We start from the raw sequence: 20742 nt of genomic DNA on the forward strand, positions 1-20742 counted from the left end.
ACACCACCATTAACAATTAAACCTAAAACCTTTTAATAATCAAAACAAATGCACAGGTAACTACTATCCAATGATAAAAAATAAAATTTAAAAATAGATTGCTTAAGTGGTCAGTTTTAATAAATCTCAAATTAATGAAAATTCAAGAATAATAAGAACAGAGCCAATCAATAAAGGTTGAGATTACATTTATTAACATAAGAGAAAAATTAAAGGTTGCAGGGATATCTTACTCTACCATAATAATTTTATAGCACCTTGGAGTACCACTTAAATACCATGGTGCTAACTTATAATAGCAATCATTCAGGTCCATGGTAGTACATAGTATTTTTGTGATATTACTATTAAGAGAATTTATAACTAATTTTTTCTTCGTTTATTTAAGCTAGAGATGCTGCCCTTCTGTCCAAAGAATGAAAAACTTCTTAAGCCACCTCAGAAGTGACACTTTACATTCCCTAATAAGATTTGGACATCAACCATGATAACACAAAGTTAGTATATATAGAGTACCATGTAAAGACACATAATAGCCTATTTATACTATGGTATTCATGTATCAAAAGTACCATGTTATCAACATTATATACAACCATCGTAATGTATATTGTATAATACATATAATGGTGTATAATGTATATACACCATTAACCATTTTTCTTGTGTTGCACTGCAGGCATTTTCCCCTCACACAAGTAGTTGATACATGCTGATCTCTGGCACACATGCATTAGAAACAAGAATGGATGAATATTCTAAACATATTTAGGTCGAACAGAATAAATTTGAAAAGAATCAAACATGAGGTTACAAATATCTTTTTAATGAAAACTTTCAAGCATGTCACATCAAACATGTAACACCACTAACCCACATTACATAGAAATTGTGACAGCTAAAGCCAAGTTTTGTACGACCTAGCTTATTTTATTCTTTTAATACATTTCTCAAAAAACAAATAAAGGAACACAAAAGGGAATATAGAAGATAAATGTTTTGGAGGGAAGTTTAGTTTAAACAGTAGAAACGGTCTTTAAACATTTTCTTGAATTAAAACATTCGATAAGTGTACACAAACACTTCACTAAAAAAATAAAAACAGCTAAAATTACACTGAGAAATTTATAGAAAAATGTCATAATGAAATAGTACAAACATATAAAACTAAAACTTTTTTTCAGAGATTTGAAGATTAAGACCACTCTGTAAGATCAGTGCTTCACTTCCTCCTGGTACGCCTGACGGGAGCTGCCTCAGTAGAGATGTCCACTTCCTCTACTTTAACATTTCTTCCTCTTCGAGTGGTGGTCCCTTGTGAGAAAACATAAAAATGTCAACTTTTCACTCTCAAAAGTTGAATAAATGATACAGCACAACAAATAACATTTACTGAATGTACATAAAACAGGTCTAAACAGTATATACCCATTACACTTGCCAAGCCTATCAGCTTTTGTGGCCTTACATGCCACAAAGCAAAATATAAATATTTATTGTGTAAGATCAAACAGGCAAAATATGTTGTACTTATTTAATGCTAGTGGGTCCAATGGTTATTACATCTTTTTGACACAAAGCCCTATTCAGAAGGCACAAGTTTTTAAAAGATGTTTTTGAGTTCAAATTATTATTACTCAATGTCTGTTATTTCATGTAACGATTTAACAGTACTAACATCTCCATGTTTATTACAGAGGTGAGTTTTCTAGTCGTGGACTTTACAGAAGATCATCTGCTGTGCTTGCATCACGCATGACGTATGTTTTATTTAAATGAACCACTTGATTTATCTTTCATTTATCATTAAACCCCTATTTAAATAAACTTCATAAATGAAAGACTGCGAAAGATTGGGGCGCAAACGGTAGCTCAGAGGGGTCAAAAAACATTAAGCGTTAGTACAATACAATATTGGAAGTCACAGGCATTTGGATAGGATTAGATTTCCCAGAGGACTGTTGGGTTAACTGAAAAAACGTAGGTAATTTGCCCTGGAATTTTTACTAAGGTTTTATGAGAAAAACACAGACATGGCAGATTCAGACAGGATTAAAATCACAATGTACAACTGTGAAACACAAATTTCTATAACATCCTCCATGAAGACTAGTCCCGTCCAATTAGGGATAGATCTTTTTTTTTTTTTACAGTCACAAGATGCACAATCGGGTTGACTTAACACCCGTCTTACTAGACCCCAATGTAAAGTTATCTTGTATTCTAGAATACACTGGAGACAGCATTTACAGAATGCGTACCTGAAACAGACTTCTGAGCAGGTGCTGGATCTGGTTCCTGGGCTGCCTTTTTCTGCCCTCTTACAGCTCTATTACCAGTCTTCTTGGGATTAACCTCAGCCCTTTCTGGTTCAGTGTCAGGCATTTTCTCTTTGCTGGAGACCTCAGCTGCAACTTTAGCGCTGATGGCTACTCTGCCTCTTTTCTTTGGCAAAGGTTCCATATTTGACGACTCAGTTACCTCCAGCAAATCATTCCTTTTCCTTTTGGGGGGAGTTGATGCCTTACTATCACTGAGATCTGATTTAGGTGCAGCAGAGCCCACTGCCTTTCCTCCCCTCAATGGCTTGATTTTTATCTGAACTTCAACAGGATGTTCCTCTTTTTTGGCTCCTCTGCGGCCCCTGGGTGGCAGATCAGTTGACTGATTTGATGTGGAGGATGTCTCAGCTGGTATTTTGCCTAACCTTTTGGATTTCTTCAGCTGTTGTTCTACATCTGCAGAAGGTTTGATCTCTTCAATGTCTTTAGAGACCACCAAATCTGGGTTCCAGTTAACAGTTTTTGAGGGTTTAATTTCACTAGCTTCCTTGGCTTTAGAAGATTCTTTGATTGGGTTGTTAGGGATGTCTTTAGTTGAATCCTTCTTTTTTCTGCCACGGGTACCTCTTCCCACCTTCTCCAGTGCCACAATTGCTGTATTCTCAGCAGCAACCAATTCAGAACATGCATGTGTCATGAAATTTTCTTCTTTCTTTGATTCGGGTACTTTTGCTGCTCGTCTGGTATGTTTAACGGGTTTAGCTGGCTCTTCTGATGAAGCTACATCCTCAGTAACCTCTGACTCTGCCTTGGCAGCTGCTTTACGTCCACGGCTGGACACCACAGCAACTGGTGGTGCAGGGTTTGCAACACCACGGCGACCTCTTTTGACAGAAACTTCTGCCTCCACTTCTGTTTCCTTTGCAATAACAGCCCTTTTACGACCAGATTTCACAACAGGGGTCTCTGCTTGTTCAACAAGGCTGACAATGTTCTCCTCGGTCACAACTGAAACTGACAACTTTGACTGCTTTGTCTTTCTACTTCCCTTCACAGATTTCACCACTGTTTCAGTGTGTTCCTCGGTCACAGGTAAAAGTGTGCTGGCATCTACAGCTGGTTGGTCAACAACCTCTTCAGCCATCTGTGGTTTCTGCTGTTTGGCCTTTCGTCCTCTGCCAGACTTGACCACAGGTGCTTCAGGCTTATCTTGTTCAACATTCACCTCTGCTACAGTTTGAGAAACAACCATGGCATCATCATTATCCAAGAGCTGCTCCTTGACAATTTCTTTTTTAACCTTCCTTCCTCGCCCTGACTTTGCTACAGGTGTCAGTGGCTTCTCTGCCACTACAGCAGCATGAGTGCTGGTTATTTCATTTTCCAAAGTAGGGGTTTGCTCAGTTTTCAAGTGTTCCTTCTTTGGTGGCCTTCCTCTCCTAGCTCTAGTTGCAGAGACAGTCTCAGTAACTGGTGAAGCCAACAATTTGACACCACCTGGTGCAACAGCATTTACCTCACAAACAATTTCAGGTGTTTTCTGTTCAAGTTCTTCTGAAGGATGGCTTCCCGTTTTATCCATTTTCTTTCTCCTCCCAGGTTTTACAACAGGGGCTTGGACAAGCTCTTCATTTGCAGGTGCATCAGAACACTGTAGGTCACCAGCATTTATATCATCAATGGGCTCAATTGCAACATCATCTTGTTTAGCTTTTCTTGCTCTCCTGGTTTTGGTAACTACAGGTAGGCAGTCTGGTCTCTCGGTTTTCGTGGAGTCTACAGGAACTTGGGAAGCCTCAGTGTTCTGTTCCTCTTCACCCACAAAGTGGTGCTTGGGAATTCTACCACGGGCAGATTTTCTGACTGGGCTGGCAGTGACTTCTGGAACTTCGAGAAGCTTCTTGCCTCTCCTTCCCCTGGCAGGGCTAGAGGGAAGTGGACCATTTATATTTTTCTCTTCAGTTACTGAAAACACAGCAGGAGGTTTGACCTTGTCATTGTCAGCATTTTTGGATTTCTGTGGCACTCTGCCTCGACTGCCACGCTGAATTTTGTTGGCAAGTGAAGACTTGATTATCTCCTCTTCCCCAGCAATGGATGAAGTTAGGGTAGCTTCAACTGTTGCGCTGCTATTTTCAGAGGTACACAGAGTGTCTTCAGACTGCTCTTCATTTTTCTCATCAGTCCCAGAAAAACAGACATCAATAGCTTCAACTGAAACCGACGACTCTTTAATCTTGTCAGGATGCGTTTCCTGGGGGATTACAGCATCAGTCTCTACATCACTGTGAATAGAATCAATGACTTCAGTGGTGCACTGGGAATCCACTTCAGTCTCCATGGTTTCAACTGGACAGATATTTTCTTTGTCGCATTCCTCATCGAGATCTATGAGTCAAGACAACATAAATTCAGCTTAATCCAAGTAGTTAAACATTGTGTACCTCCTGTTTAACATTAAACAAAACCTAAATTTTAGGACCGAGAACAACAAAGTAGAGAACGTGCATTTCCCAATTTTAACTGACCTTTAGCTGGCACGAATGCAGTACCACTTTCCACTGTTAGAAGAGGCTCCTGTATCTAGACATTAAATATATGAAGATCAGTTAAATATATATATATATAAATAAACTAGATTAAAGTTAAAACAAATAATGACTATACCATCTATCAGAATAACATTTCCTTACAATGCAAGCCAGCAGTGTGACAAAAAGTTCCATTGTAATCAACTAAATTATTTACTGCATAGACATGATGTGCATGTTTAACAGGAGTAACCTAGCCATTTACCTCAATAGGCACAGTCAGACCATTTTCTGTTGTCAGGGTAGAGTTATTTTCTGGTTCTTCAATTTCTTTAAAGCCAGTAATAACTTCCTCTGCCATCACTCCATGTTGAGGGGTCATGATCAGTTTACCGATTACCAACTGATTGCTGAAAGGTTCTCCTTTTTGATTAGGGGTCTGTATTAACTGCTTTACACCAGCCAAGTTCTCTACAGGTTCAACCTTCTCTTTGGGAGTCTGCATCAGCCTTTGAATACCCATTTGATCTTCAACTGGCTCTTTGTGTTCAGGGGTCTTCATCAGTTCTTTAACACGAGTTAGGTCCTCTTCGACTTGATTTCTCTTCTGTTTAGGTGTCTTCACCAACCTTTTCAGCCCAAACTGATTCTCCTCCAGGTCTCCCTTTAATTTTGGTGTTTTCATCAATTCTTTCAAACCCGCAAGTTCTTCATGTTGCTCAGACTTTTCTATGGGAGTTTTCATAAGCCTCTGAAGACCAGCTGCGCAGAGTACAGGGTTGTTCTTTTCTTTTGGTGTCTGCATCACTCTTTTCACTCCAACCATGTCTTCTACTGGAGCTCCCCTGTATTTGGGAGTCTTTAGGAGTTCCTTAATGCCTTCCAGACAATCTTCCTGGGGAGGTTTATATTCCTTGGGGGTCTTGAGCAGCTTTCCTCTTAAGTCTTCAATTGGTTTACCCCTCTGTTTGGGTGTCTTCATGAGTCGCTTTACTCCAGTGAGGCACAAGGATGGTGCTGCTTTCTGTTTTGGGGTTTTGACTACCATTTCAGGGGCAGCCTCTTCCTCTGTTTGGTCATTGGGGGACATCTCTTGATCTGGAATGATGTCATGGCCACTTGCCTCATTTGAGTTGTCACTGAGTTGAGAAAGACCTTCATCTTCCAATAAACTACCATCCTGGTTGTCCAAAAGAAGTCGTGTAACTGCTTCATTGTTGTACTGTCCACATTTGGCAGTGGAGTTAACACTTATTGGGGAGACAATCATTTCACCTGTGTGGGGAGTGAAAAACAAGGCCATGAAATCAATGATATCAAAACAATACACAGTAGATAACTAACTTGCAACAAGTCCAAAACACTAACCCAATTCTTCTGGCGTTCTCATGACTGAAATCTCATCCAAAGGCATCTCGGGACATTCATTATTTATGGGAACCATATTTTTAGACCTGCTGTTGGCTGGCGTTTTGAAAATGTCTGCAACACCTAACAAAACATATAGAATTTGAACTAACAATTTCACAGAACATTTATACACATTGTTTTCTTCAATACTGAACAAACCTGTAAAGTCCTCATCCATTTTCATGTCCTTCTTGAATAGTGCTATGTTGTTGACTATTTTAGGTGCAGCACCAAAAGACTGGTTCGTCCTCACATGGGCTTTGCCGACAACAATGGTGACTGGAGATGCCGCATGCCCAGTGCTGATATCATCCTTCAACCTCCGTGCAGGTGTCTGCATAGGTAATTAAATGTAATTTGTAATTAAGTCATAGATTAATCAGCCATTCAATGAGCTAAAACCATCAACAGAAATGAGAAAAATGAAGAAAAAAAAAACTTATGGGAAACATACATTTTTGAGACTGATAAGAATCTTTTGTATTTTACCTTGGGTTTTGGCACCACATTTCTTTTGACCACATTGCTCTTTGTGGTTTTTTTCTTAGTTGTAACTTCTGTTTGAGGTTTGATCTGACCAAACTTCACAATATCAGCCCAAGAAGTCAACACTTAAAACAGAGAAACAAACATACATTTTAAATATTTATTTAAACCATCAAAATCAATTAAAGATTAATACCTCAAAACAGGACAACATGAATATAACCAGATTAAATCTTTCACCTTTTAGATTAGCCCGTGATGCTCCACTGCGTCTTGAACGAATTACATCAAGTGCACTTTTAATTGTACTCTTAGGAGTTTTTCTTACAGAAGACTTCATGCTCTTCCTCCTTAAGGGTATCTTTGGTGTTACGCACTTCTGAGGCATGTCTTCTACAATGGTAGACTGTACTTCAGACTTCTCCTCCTGGTCCTGGACAGGCGATGGAGTACTGATACGAGAGACTGAAAACCTCCCCTGGACCCTGGGTGTCTCAGTTAAAGACATGTCACTGGCAGCCTCAACAGCTGAAGTTGATGCTCTTCTAGCAGATGCAGGTGTCTTGGGTGTGGCAGGAGTAGAGGATGTTGCAGGTACCTTGGGTGTAGCAGATGGTGACTTTTGATGTTTTGGTGATGGAGTTTTAGCCTTGATACTCGGTGACTTTTTGGCAGGTGATTGAATCTTCGCAGCGCGTTTGGGTGAAGCTTTCTTCGGAGAACTATTTTGAACATCTGGAGCAGTTTCTTCAAGTCGAAGAGCCTGAAAATAAAGAAACATTAAAAATCTTTGAAAGTTTTCAATAGATAAATGTTATTGTCCTTAAAAATTGGTTTTAAGTATTACCAAAAGACCAAGGGTGGATGCTCGTCGTAGGAGAGATTGAGGTTTCTGGGAAGGTCCCAAACTGTATCGTGGAGTTGCCCCTCGGCGGAGGGGGGAATTCGGGGGCAGGCGTTTGTCAAATAGCTCAGGGGTCAACTGTCCACCAAAGGACACTCGCTTTCTCTTTGCTTTTGGAACTGTTACTTCGGTGTGAGATTTGTTTCCGCTGCACAGCTCATTAATTGAAGTACCATCTGCAGGACATACAAAAGTATGGTGATATATTTTTAAATAACGGCAAAAGTTTGCAACATTTACCTAATTGACAAATAGTGTACATGCCAAAAAAAACAAACAAGTAGAACTGCACGATTCTGGATAAATTGAGAATCAAGATTCTTTTGTTTCAAACAGAGATCATGTTTCTCCCGCTATTCTGAACAGACAACAAAAAATAACATGTAATTTACCAGAGGTTCTGACAAAATGTAGTTGCTACAGTCTATTTAAAATGTTTAATTTGAATGAATTTTATTTTTTTAAATCGGTTTGAATGAATGATTCAATGGCTCACTCAAATACTTTACTCGTTAATTACTGGATGGATCAGCGTTTTTGAATGAATCTTGACTGAATGATTCAAAGGTACATACATTTTTTAAACAGTCACCTGTCGCCACCTAGTGTATGTAATCTATACAATCGTTATTTGATCCACCAAGTTATTTTTAAAAGGTGATTTGCTCTTATGATCGCTACCATAGACAGTGTTTACGGTCTTACCTTTGTTCTTAGAACTTGATGTTGTAGCCTTAATCTCATGTGGACCACCTTGGACTTGAAACCTTTTTCCAGCATTTGATCTTGGGGATGTTCTTGGTGACATTTTCACTTCAGTGTTCTTACCTACTGGGCCTGGAGTCTGAGGCTGGCCCAAAGGCATTTGGAGATCAAGGCTCTGATCCTTTGATCCAACACTTCTTCCTTTCGGGGATTTAGGAGTTTTCTCCTCAGACTGAGGCTCTAAGAGAATTTGCTGGACAACCTCACCAGCACTGAACTTCTGAGGCGTTTTCAAGGGTGTTCTCTTCTTCTGGGAGACAGGAGTTACAATTTTCTCTGTCAATGAGGGGGTGATGGACCCTACAGACGGCATATCATCGGCAGGTTTCTCTTCCTGATTTGCATTAAATGAGCTCTGAGGGATAGCTGGTCCAGTAATATCTTCATAACTGGATTTCAAGGATCTTCGCTTCTTGGTAGATGGAGTTGTGACCGGTTTAGGGCTACTTTTAACATCTGCAGCGGGAGCTTCCTCATGATCAACCTGAGGTCTTGCAAGAGGTGTTTTTGGTAGCTCAGATTTCCATGGTGATTTAGCAACAAGGTCCTGTTTGACCATTTGGTAGAGCTCACAAAAAGGTGACATACTGTCCTTTTTAATTTTGCCATCTTCTGGTTCATTCTCAACAGATTGATCCACCGATGGCGGTAAATTTGACCCATCTTTTAAACAAGTGTCTGTAAATATAGCACACAAGACAATTATATTCTATCAGAATTAGCAAAACTAGGGGGAAGAAACAACTTCATCAAACATGTTGCAAACAAAGAAATGTATAGAATATCATAGAAAATAAATTTCATGATCACTAACCAAATGAATGCTCCGACTTCCTCTTCTCTGCATGAACGGGTGTGCTTTTTTCCTGCTGGTCTTGCAAAGCCTACAGGATGACAAATCCAAAATTTAACAAGAAATAAATTGACAAAAAATAAATTGGGGTTGTCATATATTTTTTGAGAATGCAAGACAAACATGTCTATCTTCATAATTCTAGTTCTGACTTCTTAAGTTTTTTGAATTTGACCAAAATCCAAAATTTCACTTGCACTGCAATATACAGTGGAAGTCCAAAGTTTCAATACTGCTCAAAACCATTTTTTATTCATGATTAATATAGCATTGCATATAATCTGTGCTGGTTACCTAGTCTAAAATTTAGAAACCCCTAGAAAAAACAACAACAAATAGATGTACATCTAAGATAGTTCTACTTAATTTATTATTCCAATTTCCAAATATGATACTAGATAAAAAGAAAAGAAAAAAAGGGCTTTTATTTGTGACGTGCTGTCTTTGCATTTGAACATTGCACATTTTAAACAGGACACGCATTCGCTGAATAAACTTTAGCCTTATAGAAAATAGTTGACAATGAATAGACAGAATAAGTGATTCGTTTTGCTATTATCGGACTCCTAAAAAGAATGTCAAGTATAAGTTAGACGAATCTGACATAGTGTTGTGTTAATAATAAAACGTCCGTCATTTAACAAATTTTAAAAACACGGATGGATAATAAAAAATGCTTTCTGACATTGACAGGAAAATTTTTAAACTTGGCCCATCAATTTTCACTTTACAATTATCTTCTCTCTCTGTGTGTGGTCTTTGTCTATGATCTGTGAGATAGATCACACACAACGGTACTTTTTAATCCATAAGTAACTAACGCGCTAGTTCATACAAAATTAGGTACTTTAGTTATTAACACAATAACGTAACACATGCAGGCTACGTTTATCAACACTGAGAATGAATAAATAAACGCCTGTTTCTCCAGACTCGCGCTTATCAGTAATCCACAAATCACAAAACTTTCATTATCACTAAGCCATAGCGATTTTAATTTTATTTAGATTTATTGTTCATCAATACTTAAGCATTTTATAATTTGCATGGCTGAATGATGTCTTCCTCTTATCTGAGTGACCATGAATGACGGAGTATTTTAAAATAATCCATGCGATCACTGTCGTGTGATAATCAAATCCAGATTAAATTAACTCAATACAATACTTCAACTTTCCACATCCAGCCCAGGCCGTTTACCTTCAGGAGTCAGAAGTACTGTGACTACTTTACTGTCCTCGCTTATGAAATCAGTCAGACGGCGGGCCGCGGGAGTGGAAGAGGGATCGAGCGGCATTCTTTATTGCTGTCGTTTTTCAGTCTCTTTTTAATGATAGGCCTAACGCATCTGTCAATCATCCCCACTTGCTATTTGGGGAATGAAACCAGCGATATGATTGGTCGAACTCCACTTATTTTGTTGCTTGATTTGAGGACTGCGTGTGCACAGAGGCGTCACCAGGTTTTTGCTTAGTTTAGAGTGACAAATCGTACCAGCGTACTGAGGTCAAATGCGTACCCGCTACGCAAAATGCGTACAGGTTGGCAGGTCTGCAAATCTTGTGCGATGTCCTAACTGCCAGGATAATCACACAACACATGCCGTACATGTCCGCTAATGACACGTCCAACACTGAACTCACGAGACGTCTGAATCGATGTATAACAAATAAGTAACACTTTACAATAAGGTTCCATTTATTAAACTTTAGTTAACTACATTAGTTAACATTTAACTATAAACTTCTGCAGAATTTATTAATCTTAATTTCACCATTTACTAATAGCCTACATTATTGAAATCAAAAGTTGCATTTGTTAACATTAGTTAATGCACTGTGTGAAGAAAACATTAACAAACAATGAACAGCTGTATTTTTATTAACTAACATTAACAAAGATTAATTAATAAAGACAGTAAAACAAATGTATTGCTTATGGTTAGTTCAAGTTAATTAACCTAATACATTAACTAATGTTAACAAATCAAACCTTATTGTAAAGTGTTACCAACAAATTTACTCAGAACACCTTTGAAATGAGATCGCAAGTGTGCTTACCCAATTTAGCAAGAGTGGTTAGCCTTAAAGGTGACCTATAGTTCAAAATTGAATTTACCTTGGTATAGTCAAATAACAAGAGTTCAGTGCATGGACATGACATAGAGTGAATCTCAAACTGGACTGTTTTCCCGTTCTCATTTAATTCACGTTTATGAAAAACACCCCTGAAAAACGGTCGGTTCTCCACACAATACCGACTGTGACGCAATAGTCGGGATCATTAATATGTACGCCTCCAAATATTTGCATAATGCCAGCCCTCAATGCCAGGTGGAACTGCGCAGCCGAAGCATGGCAGTTGCTCAGTGTGGATGTACACATGAACACAAAAGTATTTTTTAGTTCCTTCATCTGAGCCTCTGAAGAAACAATGGGTTAATTTTATTTTCTCTGGAAATTTCCAAACATTTCACCGAGTGTTTCCTCAACTTGGGCCAATACAGAGCTGGCCTCGGATCGAGCTACCAAGCAACACTTTCTGATGAGTAATTGTTCAAGTTCAGACAGGTAATCTTTCTCTCAAAATCGTTCAATACTGTTTATGCATCAGTAAGTCAAGCCAGTGACTAAAATATCAGCTTCACATCGTTTCTTTTAGTAGGATGAAAATAATCGTATTTAATTTGTGAACAAATTATATACAGAAAGCGATCAAAGAACAATCTTTCCACACAGCGCGAGTTTATCTGGACACTTGCCAAACTCGTTATGAAATCAATGTCGCACGTTACTGCACAACGAAGCTCTTACTGTATTTACATCATCGTGTTTGCATTGGTGAAAGCAGAGAGAGTGCAGAAACTGCTTTGCAATGATTAGATCTTCATTCTCGCGATCAACACACAGTCATCTGCTCAATGCTCATCACGGCAACATTTTATGTGATGGGAATAGATCTAAATACTTTAAAAACATCTCACGATAGCTTTTATAGTAAAAACGTATAATAGCAGTAGTAAAAGTATTCGGGAGAGAGTTTCACATGTAATGCGTTGCTATTTCATATGCAAGCATGTCAGCCAATCACAGCAGTGGCCGCGGTTACACTGAATCCCACAGCAGACACGCCCCTTCAAACAGAGTGTTCAAATCAGAGGCTAAAAGCAGGCTAGGAAAAATGCCATTTATTTCTAAATTATGATTATTTTTTATCTAAAAAACATACTAACATTATAAGGGTAACCCAGGAAACATTATAAAAAAAAAAAAAAAAAAACATTCTAGGGTTTCACTCTTCTTTCCTCAAAAAAAATTGTTTGGTTCCGGTTTCCGACCGACCCTGTCAATTTATGTGCGACCCAAATTTATTTTATGAGCTTGGGGAAGAAATAATAAAAATTTAATAAATACACAAATAAAAAACTTTGAGGCGAACTATAATTTACGTTTTTGTACAGCACCGTATTTTTATAGCACGCGATGCGTGTTGTCCTCCAGCAAAACAAACGAGGCAGCTACATCTTCTGCTGTCTACCACTTCTTTCGCCATGTATTTGTTCGTTTCTTTTATTATTTTATGCAATCCAAAACACTCTAACCTGCCGCGCTTCGTATCTCCAGAGACCGTCTAACTTGTCCGGGACAAATGGATTTTTGAAGGACAAGTTAGAGAATTTTACTTGCCCGAACGGACAAGTAGCCTGATTAGAACATCAATAACAAACAAAAAAAATAACTAGCTGCTAGGGAATCACTAAACCGAGAGAATGATTCTGATTTTATTACTTTTATTGTAAGTTGCGTTCGATTGTGGATAATAAATGTATAGTAGCCTGCTGACGGTGAGGTTGCGCTGTTGACGCTCGCGCAGCCTCTCGAGGAGAAACATGAGCGCAGCACACACACACACACACACACACACACACAGTTAACAACATACTGCCTATAAAAAAATCTAAATGTGGAGTTTCTATATTTTAACATGTGTTAAGCAGCCTCAATTATTTTTCCTGAATACCATATCATGATTGAAAATGTGACATTGATTTCCTACAACAGTTCAATAAACAGTTAAAATTAAGTCACTTACATTTTAGATGCAATATTGGCTGTTTTTGTTCTGTTTCTGCAGCGAAAATAGTTCCAAACAAAAATCACAGCAGAACCACGGCGCATCTCACAGGAACACTCAACCTGTTTTCATTATTGAATGATTCAGCATTTTGACCGAATCGGTTGAGTCAAAGATTCAATGACCCATTCATTGACATCTGTCTCATTCTTGAATGAATCAACCGTTTAAACGAATCGTTTGAATTAATGAATCAATGACTCACTCATTAATACGGCCGCCTGCCGCCACCTATTGGCAGTTTAGTATTATGTTTATAAGTAGCCTAGTATACTTCTTTCCAATGTTTCTTATTTGTACATTTAAATCAATTTCATAACATTATTTTATGCAATTGTAAATTTTCAGTGTAAATTATTTAATTTGATCAGCCCTCCATAGGGTAACAGTATGCTTCATCTTTCATTTTAAATTCCTAAATTTGATCAATAAATTCAATTATTTAGAATAAGACGACACTATAGGGCATTTAATAAGATTGGGGAGCTTTGGGGGCCCTTCAAAGGTAAAGATATTACAATATGCCAATTTAAATATCAAAGCTGATTGAACACGGATGAGAATATTGCTTCAGAATAAATAAATAAAATTTAAAAAAATCCGGACAAGCAACTTTTTTGATGTGAATGACAGATTTACTTGTTCGGAGGGCAAGCACATGAAAAGGCTTAAGGTTGAGCCCTGAATAATTTCCTACCTATCCCTTGCTGCCACTAAAAAAAAAAAAATCCCTACCGACCCATGACCTCAACTGACAACAAACCGGAACCAAACTTTTTTTTTTTTTTTATGCCCAATGTGTAGAAAAATTAACAAAAAATAATTTAGTTTAGACTGGAGTGAGGTGAAACCATAAAAAAATCATTCAAAAAGCAAGTTGTTGTTAGCTAGCTGCTAATTGTATTCAATTGTATATGGTAGAAAATGAGACTATTAGGCCGTGTGTCCACCAAAGCGTTTTTACTCGCGCCTGGCGTACGTTTTAAATGGGAGCGCCGCGTTTTTTAAACGCCATGAGCGCAACGAGGCGCTGAGCGTGTATTTAACGCTCAAGCGCTGAGCGTTCGCCGTTTTTTACACGCTGAAGCGCTGAGCGCCCGTTTTTACTGGTCGCCGAGAGTTGAAAAATGTTCAACTTTTGGATAAAACGCAGCGCTCATCACTGTCACTTTTCACCAACCGTCCAATCACAGTGGAGGAGGGGCGGGACTAATATCACACCGACCAACTGTCACAACATTCTTTCTGTACAACGACATCAACCAGCAGAGCAAACCGAACAAAATGGATGAAAAATATTTTTTTAGTATGAAACAAATTACCTGCGAAATCAGTTACAAGTAAACTGTGCTGCGGATATTCTGTATCATAGCAACGAAACGTCTCAACGGAAAAAACGCTGCGCTTCCAAAACGCTCTCATGCGCTCACAGCTAGGCGTTTTCAGCAGAGCGTCTAGCGTTTTCAGCTGCCTAAAAACGCTTTGGTGGACACACGGCCTAAGTCCAAATAAACTTTTCAATGCTACTTTTTTATTCTACTAAAATAATTAATAAAAAATAATTATCAAGTCTAGTAAAGAAGGATTTTATCCTACAAAGCTATGAAATTCAGTGAAAAAAAAAAAAAAGCTTTTTTTTTTTTAAACTAAGAAAGGATGACAATGTCTGTCAGCCACCACCGAAGACCAATTTTGACCCAGGAAAAACCCTGAAGACTCACATCAACTACATACCTGAACGGTTTTGTCTTTTCCAGCCGTGGACAGCCTCTTCTTCTTCGGTGTCTTGGGTGGTGGGTACTCAAACCTACCATTATGACAACATGAAACCACACAAAAATTATTCTCAGAACAAAGATTCTCCAAGAAAGAAAACTTTAATAATGCTTTTTCATAATAATTATAATAAAAATCAGACTCACCTGAAAGAACGATCAATGATTGTGATGAGATCACCATGCTTTAACCGCTCAGATTGATTAATAACTTGTCCATTAATACGTGTGGGGTTCACAGAGCTTAAATTGGTCAAAATGAGCTAAACCAAGAGAGAGACAATAAATGAAACATTTAAGTACCTTTTATAAATGTGCCATAGAAAAAAAAACATTACTGGTGAGCATCTTGAGACAAAACAATGAAACTGACATATTTTAAGATATGCCAGTGCAAGTTGCTTTAATGCCTAGTTCACACTAGAGGATTTTAAGCCCGATTTGCAAGTTAACGAGCTCGCCAACAGGTCGGGCTGTAATCGAGTGTAAATCTGCGGGTGATCCACAATCGCCAATCTTTGTGTGAAATTAGGGGTGTGACCAGGGCCGGATTAACCATTAGGGCAACTGGGCACTTGCCCAGGGGCCCACGACATCTAAGGGGCCCTGGGCACCAGGGGCGGAGTGGCAATCGGAAGAGTCGGGAGTTTCCCCGGTGGCCCGGCCCGGTAGTGTTTCGAGGCCGCGAGGGCCGGTCTGATAAAATGTATTTTAGAGAACGGAGCGTATATTTGCACTAAGTGCAAACTTTTAGCAAAAAGACGCCTGTCACGGAATAGCTGCAGTGGCGTAGATCGTAGCGCGTGAAGTGAACGAAAGCAACTTTTGATGCGCTCGACCCGAGTTCAAATCCGCCTTTTGCCGAACTCTCTCTCCCTTTTCCCAACACATATGAGATGTAAAATGTATAACCTAACATAAAGGTCTCAAGCGTTATATTTTGCCAACGAACTAAAATCGAAACCATGATATGGCTTTGTGCCTTTATAAAACAGCATAAGACTTTAAGAATAGACATCCTGTTTGTGCTGCGTGATTTAAAGAAAAGTGCACTTTGCTCACGCGATCAGCATGGTGATCTGGTGTTTTCTCCTAAATAAAAGCTCAAGGGTTTATTTCTTGCAAGTGAAGAAAGTTAGGACAAAAGCATTTTAATTTTCCTGTATTATAGTGTAATGTAGCCTAAAATATACTTTTGAAATATTCATTTTCATTTATATAGTACATTTTATAGGCTATATGGATTTTACGTCATAGGAATAATTATATAAATCATTATTACATTATTATAATAATTGTTTGGCATCCTAAAACACCAGTGATAATGTAATGTAGACTTGAGACTCTATATGTCATAACTAAAAAGATGTTTGAGCCCTCTTTATTGTCCTGGTGCAAATCAATGCTTTTTCTTTGTTCAACGAGCAGTTCATGGGTTGAAGCTAATTTTGATCTCTCAAAGAGCACGAGATTGATGCATTTAACCTTAAAATGTACAAAATTTTCTTGCGGGGGAGCATGCCCCCGAACCCCCCTAGAGGCACAGAGGTCCACCCAACATAGTTTTACAAATTCCTATGGGAAAGAACGACCATTTAGGAACTTTACTCCAGCATAGTACAACAAAGTTCCTTTTAAGTCAGTAAAACTGTAAATGCAATATTAAAATGTCCTTGGACAAAATATACATTTGGCCTGCCTAAGGGGGGGCCTACAAGACATTGTGCCCAGGGCCCTCTGAACTCTTAATCCGGCCCTGGGTGTGACGGTTATTATATAACCGTGAGACCGACGGTTATAGTTGAACACCGTCATTAGAACTCTATAACCACCAAAACCGTGCTATTAAAATATTTTTTCCAAACATTTTTTTATCATAGAGAATGCTTAAATACTAATATCAGCTTAAGAGGGAAACGGAGGCTGAGTGCTGGAGATGATTCGGGAGAGGTCTGTGCCCCTTTACCGATCAGAGCGCGCGCTGATACGGACACGGAGTAAAGCCACACACTCGACGCGTCCGCACGATCGCGAAGGTGCGCGCGGCGAAAATGACGCGTTCGGTGCGCAAGACCCCATTTGGCTTGGCTGTGTGCACGGCTTTTTTTGTAACAGCGCGCGCGGCGCCGCGTCCGAGGATAACCGACTTCAAGCCGAATCTGCCCGAGCATGCACGTCTCACCGCACCTGGTTTTGTTTACTGTGTGTGATTTATTTTAAAAAAGCACGTTCATTGCAACGTTTGTTTGTTTTGTTAGTTAAAGATTTGTTTACTGTGTGATACACTTAATGGAAAGCACATTCACTTCTAGTTGTCTTGCTGTTCATGTTAAATAAACGTAGAGCCAGTAGCTAATCTGACGACGGTTATGTTACGAACCGTCACATTTGACTCACGTCATAACCGTCATCACCAATTCTGAAACCGGCACACCCCTATGTGAAATACTAAACGACGCATAAAAACGGGGGGTTCTAAACAGATTGCGTAAACAACTTTTTCTTTTGCACCGCCAATTTTGTCCCGGCGTCCATTTTCGAATAGACAACTATTTTGAGTTATTTCACATTCCACTTCTGGCATATGTTTTCGTGACAAAACGTGGTTTAGGGACCGGATAGAGTCGTTGGGTGACAGTTGTTTTCAGCTTGTGTAGTGTGTAACCCCGTTGCAGATCATTTACGTAATGTCACATAGTGTGAACACCACAACGACTTAAAGATTCCAGAGCAAGTAATGTAGTCTAAACAGCACAGCGATCTGCCGACGTTTAAAGTTGTTTAGTGTGAACAAAGCATAAATTAAAACAGCTCAAACATGCATTTTAGCCTGGGTCTAGCTTAAACCTTGTCTGTGAAACCAGGAGCATAGTGTAATATCAAAATATAATTACCTCCTTGTTCTCATTCAGCTCTATTTTACAGTGCTCTTTAGACACCTGCGGCAGCTGAATACGAATATCACAGTCCAGTTTCCTAAAAAGGTAAAGAGTCCACATTAAAACGGCTTTTAATACAGCCCATTTTTGGTGAATGAGAAATATTAAACTATGATGCATATAGTGGCTATATTCATGGCAAAAATCCACTTTATTTCATTTTCAAACAAATGTAATGTATAATTAAAATATTTCAATACATTGTTTTGCATGTGGTCTAAGTTGATATTCAAAGATGCATGAATCTATCTTCCATTTATTGGTTATTTCTAGTTTCACCATAAGTTATTAAAATAGATTGAAATATTCAAGCAATAGCTTCTTGCATTAGTGCCTTAGTTTTTGCAGGCAACATTGTTTTTGTTCATTGATGTCTAGAACATTTCAAATAAAATAAAAAGTTAAAGATGACAAACCATATATGCACCACACATTCAAGTACATTATCAATTTGTTGTTCAAAATTTCCTTTTTTTATTATACACATTAAACCTGCATATTTAAACAACTTTGTTTCATGCGTCACCATTCCCTCTTGTCCACTTTCATAAACCACTAACATCAACAGACAAAACTAAGATAAGTGAATATTTTGCCAAACATAACAGTAAATATACTAAATAAACAAAAGGTTATAACCTGTTACATGCATGATCTATAAAATTAGCACGATTACATGTACTTCATGCCGTTAAGTTATAACGCATTCTGATTGGCTGGAGAGATCGTCTACGTCAATTTGACATCAACGAAGCCCGCCTAGCATCAAGAGCAGTAGAACAGCACATGTGGCACAAAGAACTGTAAATGTTTAGCACTTCCCATTTATCAGATATTTTAAACCAAATGTTACATTTTTTAAACAAATGTACTTTGATTTTACTTTTAATCATAGTGTGTAGTAATAATTTTATCCATTGATTTTGTTTTTCACGTGCCTCACTATAAAAACTTGGCAGCATTATAGTTGAAAATATTCACAGCCATCATGTAAGTTAAGCCATTATTGTAATAAGATGTGTTACTGACCTTCCGAACATACAGGACGCTGTGAGGGGAAATTCAGTCCCATCTCCACCTCCATGTCTTTTGATCACGACTATCTTCCCCAGCAAAGGCATTTTAAAACAACTTACCTTGTATAGCAAACACAAAAGACAAAATAAAATATAATTAAAATATAATTTACAATAAAGATTCATGAACACAACGTTAAGTCGCATATCATCAGAGAAGATAAATGCAACAACAACAAAAGTACTAACACTATAACGTTACAAAGAAAAAAGTCTGGATATTCCATTTCAATGTAACGTTAATTAGTTAATTTACATATGGTATAACATTAGTTCACATTCATATGTTACACAATTGAAAACGCAAGATCAGCACATGGCCAAAGACATTTAAAACATTACATAACTGGAAAAAAAGAACAGGTATAAATTCACATTTTACTTAGTTTTAGTGACCGACTGGAATAAAATATTTTTCACACTATTTGTGGCCATATTCACTGAAAATAAAGTTACCTATTTATTTTGATTGTTACGGAAATAACGTTACGCATCTGTCGTTAACATAGTGTCAGTTTAAACAGTTCCTTTGTATCCGTAAAATGAAACGTCTCTTTACCTGGAATTCCGTAAATCAAAATGTCAAAGTATATTCCATCGATGTTAGGCCCTGATTTTATAATTAAAATCAGATTATCCAGCATTCAGATAGTTGTCCTTGTCGCTCCTGCCGTTAGCACAAACTAGCACCAACATTAACCCTCTGTTCATCGAGGCATCGACAGTCAGCGCGTGTTGTTGCCGTCTTCACTGACGGCATATATCCCTACGCAAAATAAAATACAATAAAACAGCTACGAGTTATTTGCTATATATAAACAAATTATCACATATTGGATGAAAATAATTAATCGGAGCCTTTTTCAAAGATTCATATAACATATAATGCATTATAAAAGTGAGGGACTAGTTTCCCTGTTAATCTGCGGAGGAATATAAGGCGCATAACTACAAATGTTTGAAAACTATTCAAAATTCCGCGCGAAGGCATTTGGTTGGCCAGTAGTAATACTTGTTACTTGACGTAGCCAATAGGATTTAGTGTTGACGTAACGCGACAGTAAAGGTGGCCAATCAAATCATGTTAAATGTGCAACCGCTCTTTTAAACTAGACACGATCCGCCCTAGTTTGTAAAAGAGTGAAGCAGGCAGCACAAAAGAGCCGACGCTGCATCCCAATTCGCCTACTTATACTACGCCCTAAAAGTATGTACTCTTTTTGTGAAGAAAAAGTACATACTTTTGAGTGTGTAGCAAAAGAGTAGGCAAGCTTTGGGACATACTACTTCCTCATCTTCAACGTACAGATCTGTCGCGTGCATCCTATCACCGTAAACTGCCCTGTCAATCATCTTGTCACAGTTAAAATCCTCCATTCAATCTAATATAACTTCTTACCATTTCGGAGAGAATTGTTGTCGCACGTTCATCTGCCAGTCATGGGCCTTTCATGCAGAGACTCTCCTCATGTGTTTGGAATTTGAATATAATAATGCATTTAAAAGTTAATGGCTAAACGTATCTTTGCAAAAGTTCACAATGCTGCCGCAGATGCAATATAATGTGGACAACATTGAATAAATACA

General features: G+C 38.2%; 1 protein-coding gene across 1 annotated transcript; it reads right to left on the reverse strand.

Annotated features, from left to right (window-relative positions):
- Positions 1–805: 805 nt before the first annotated feature.
- Positions 806–19849, reverse strand: mki67 (marker of proliferation Ki-67). Its single transcript, XM_056245841.1, has 16 exons — positions 19715–19849; positions 19109–19215; positions 18035–18116; positions 15288–15403; positions 15100–15172; positions 9193–9262; positions 8319–9056; positions 7557–7789; positions 6950–7472; positions 6713–6834; positions 6383–6557; positions 6182–6304; positions 5079–6088; positions 4811–4865; positions 2262–4670; positions 806–1314 (listed from the first exon to the last, which is right to left on the reverse strand). Exons 2-16 carry the CDS (start codon positions 19198–19200, stop codon positions 1223–1225), a joined length of 5913 nt encoding a protein of 1970 aa, XP_056101816.1. The 5' UTR covers positions 19201–19215; positions 19715–19849; the 3' UTR covers positions 806–1222.
- Positions 19850–20742: the final 893 nt, after the last annotated feature.

This window comes from Rhinichthys klamathensis, unplaced genomic scaffold (assembly GCF_029890125.1).
Source record: "Rhinichthys klamathensis goyatoka isolate OS25496 unplaced genomic scaffold, OSU_Roscu_1.1 h1tg000035l_1, whole genome shotgun sequence".
Classification (NCBI taxonomy): domain Eukaryota; kingdom Metazoa; phylum Chordata; class Actinopteri; order Cypriniformes; family Leuciscidae; genus Rhinichthys; species Rhinichthys klamathensis.

Coding starts and splice junctions, on each gene's coding strand:
- mki67 (XM_056245841.1), bottom strand. CDS start 19,200: ATGCCTTTGCTGGGGAAGATAGTCGTGATCAAAAGACATGGAGGTGGA. Junction 9,263..15,099: donor GAAAAGACAAAACCGTTCAG/GTATGTAGTTGA, acceptor GTCATCCTGTAG/GCTTTGCAAGACCAGCAGGA. Junction 6,089..6,181: donor GAGAACGCCAGAAGAATTGG/GTTAGTGTTTTG, acceptor CTCCCCACACAG/GTGAAATGATTGTCTCCCCA.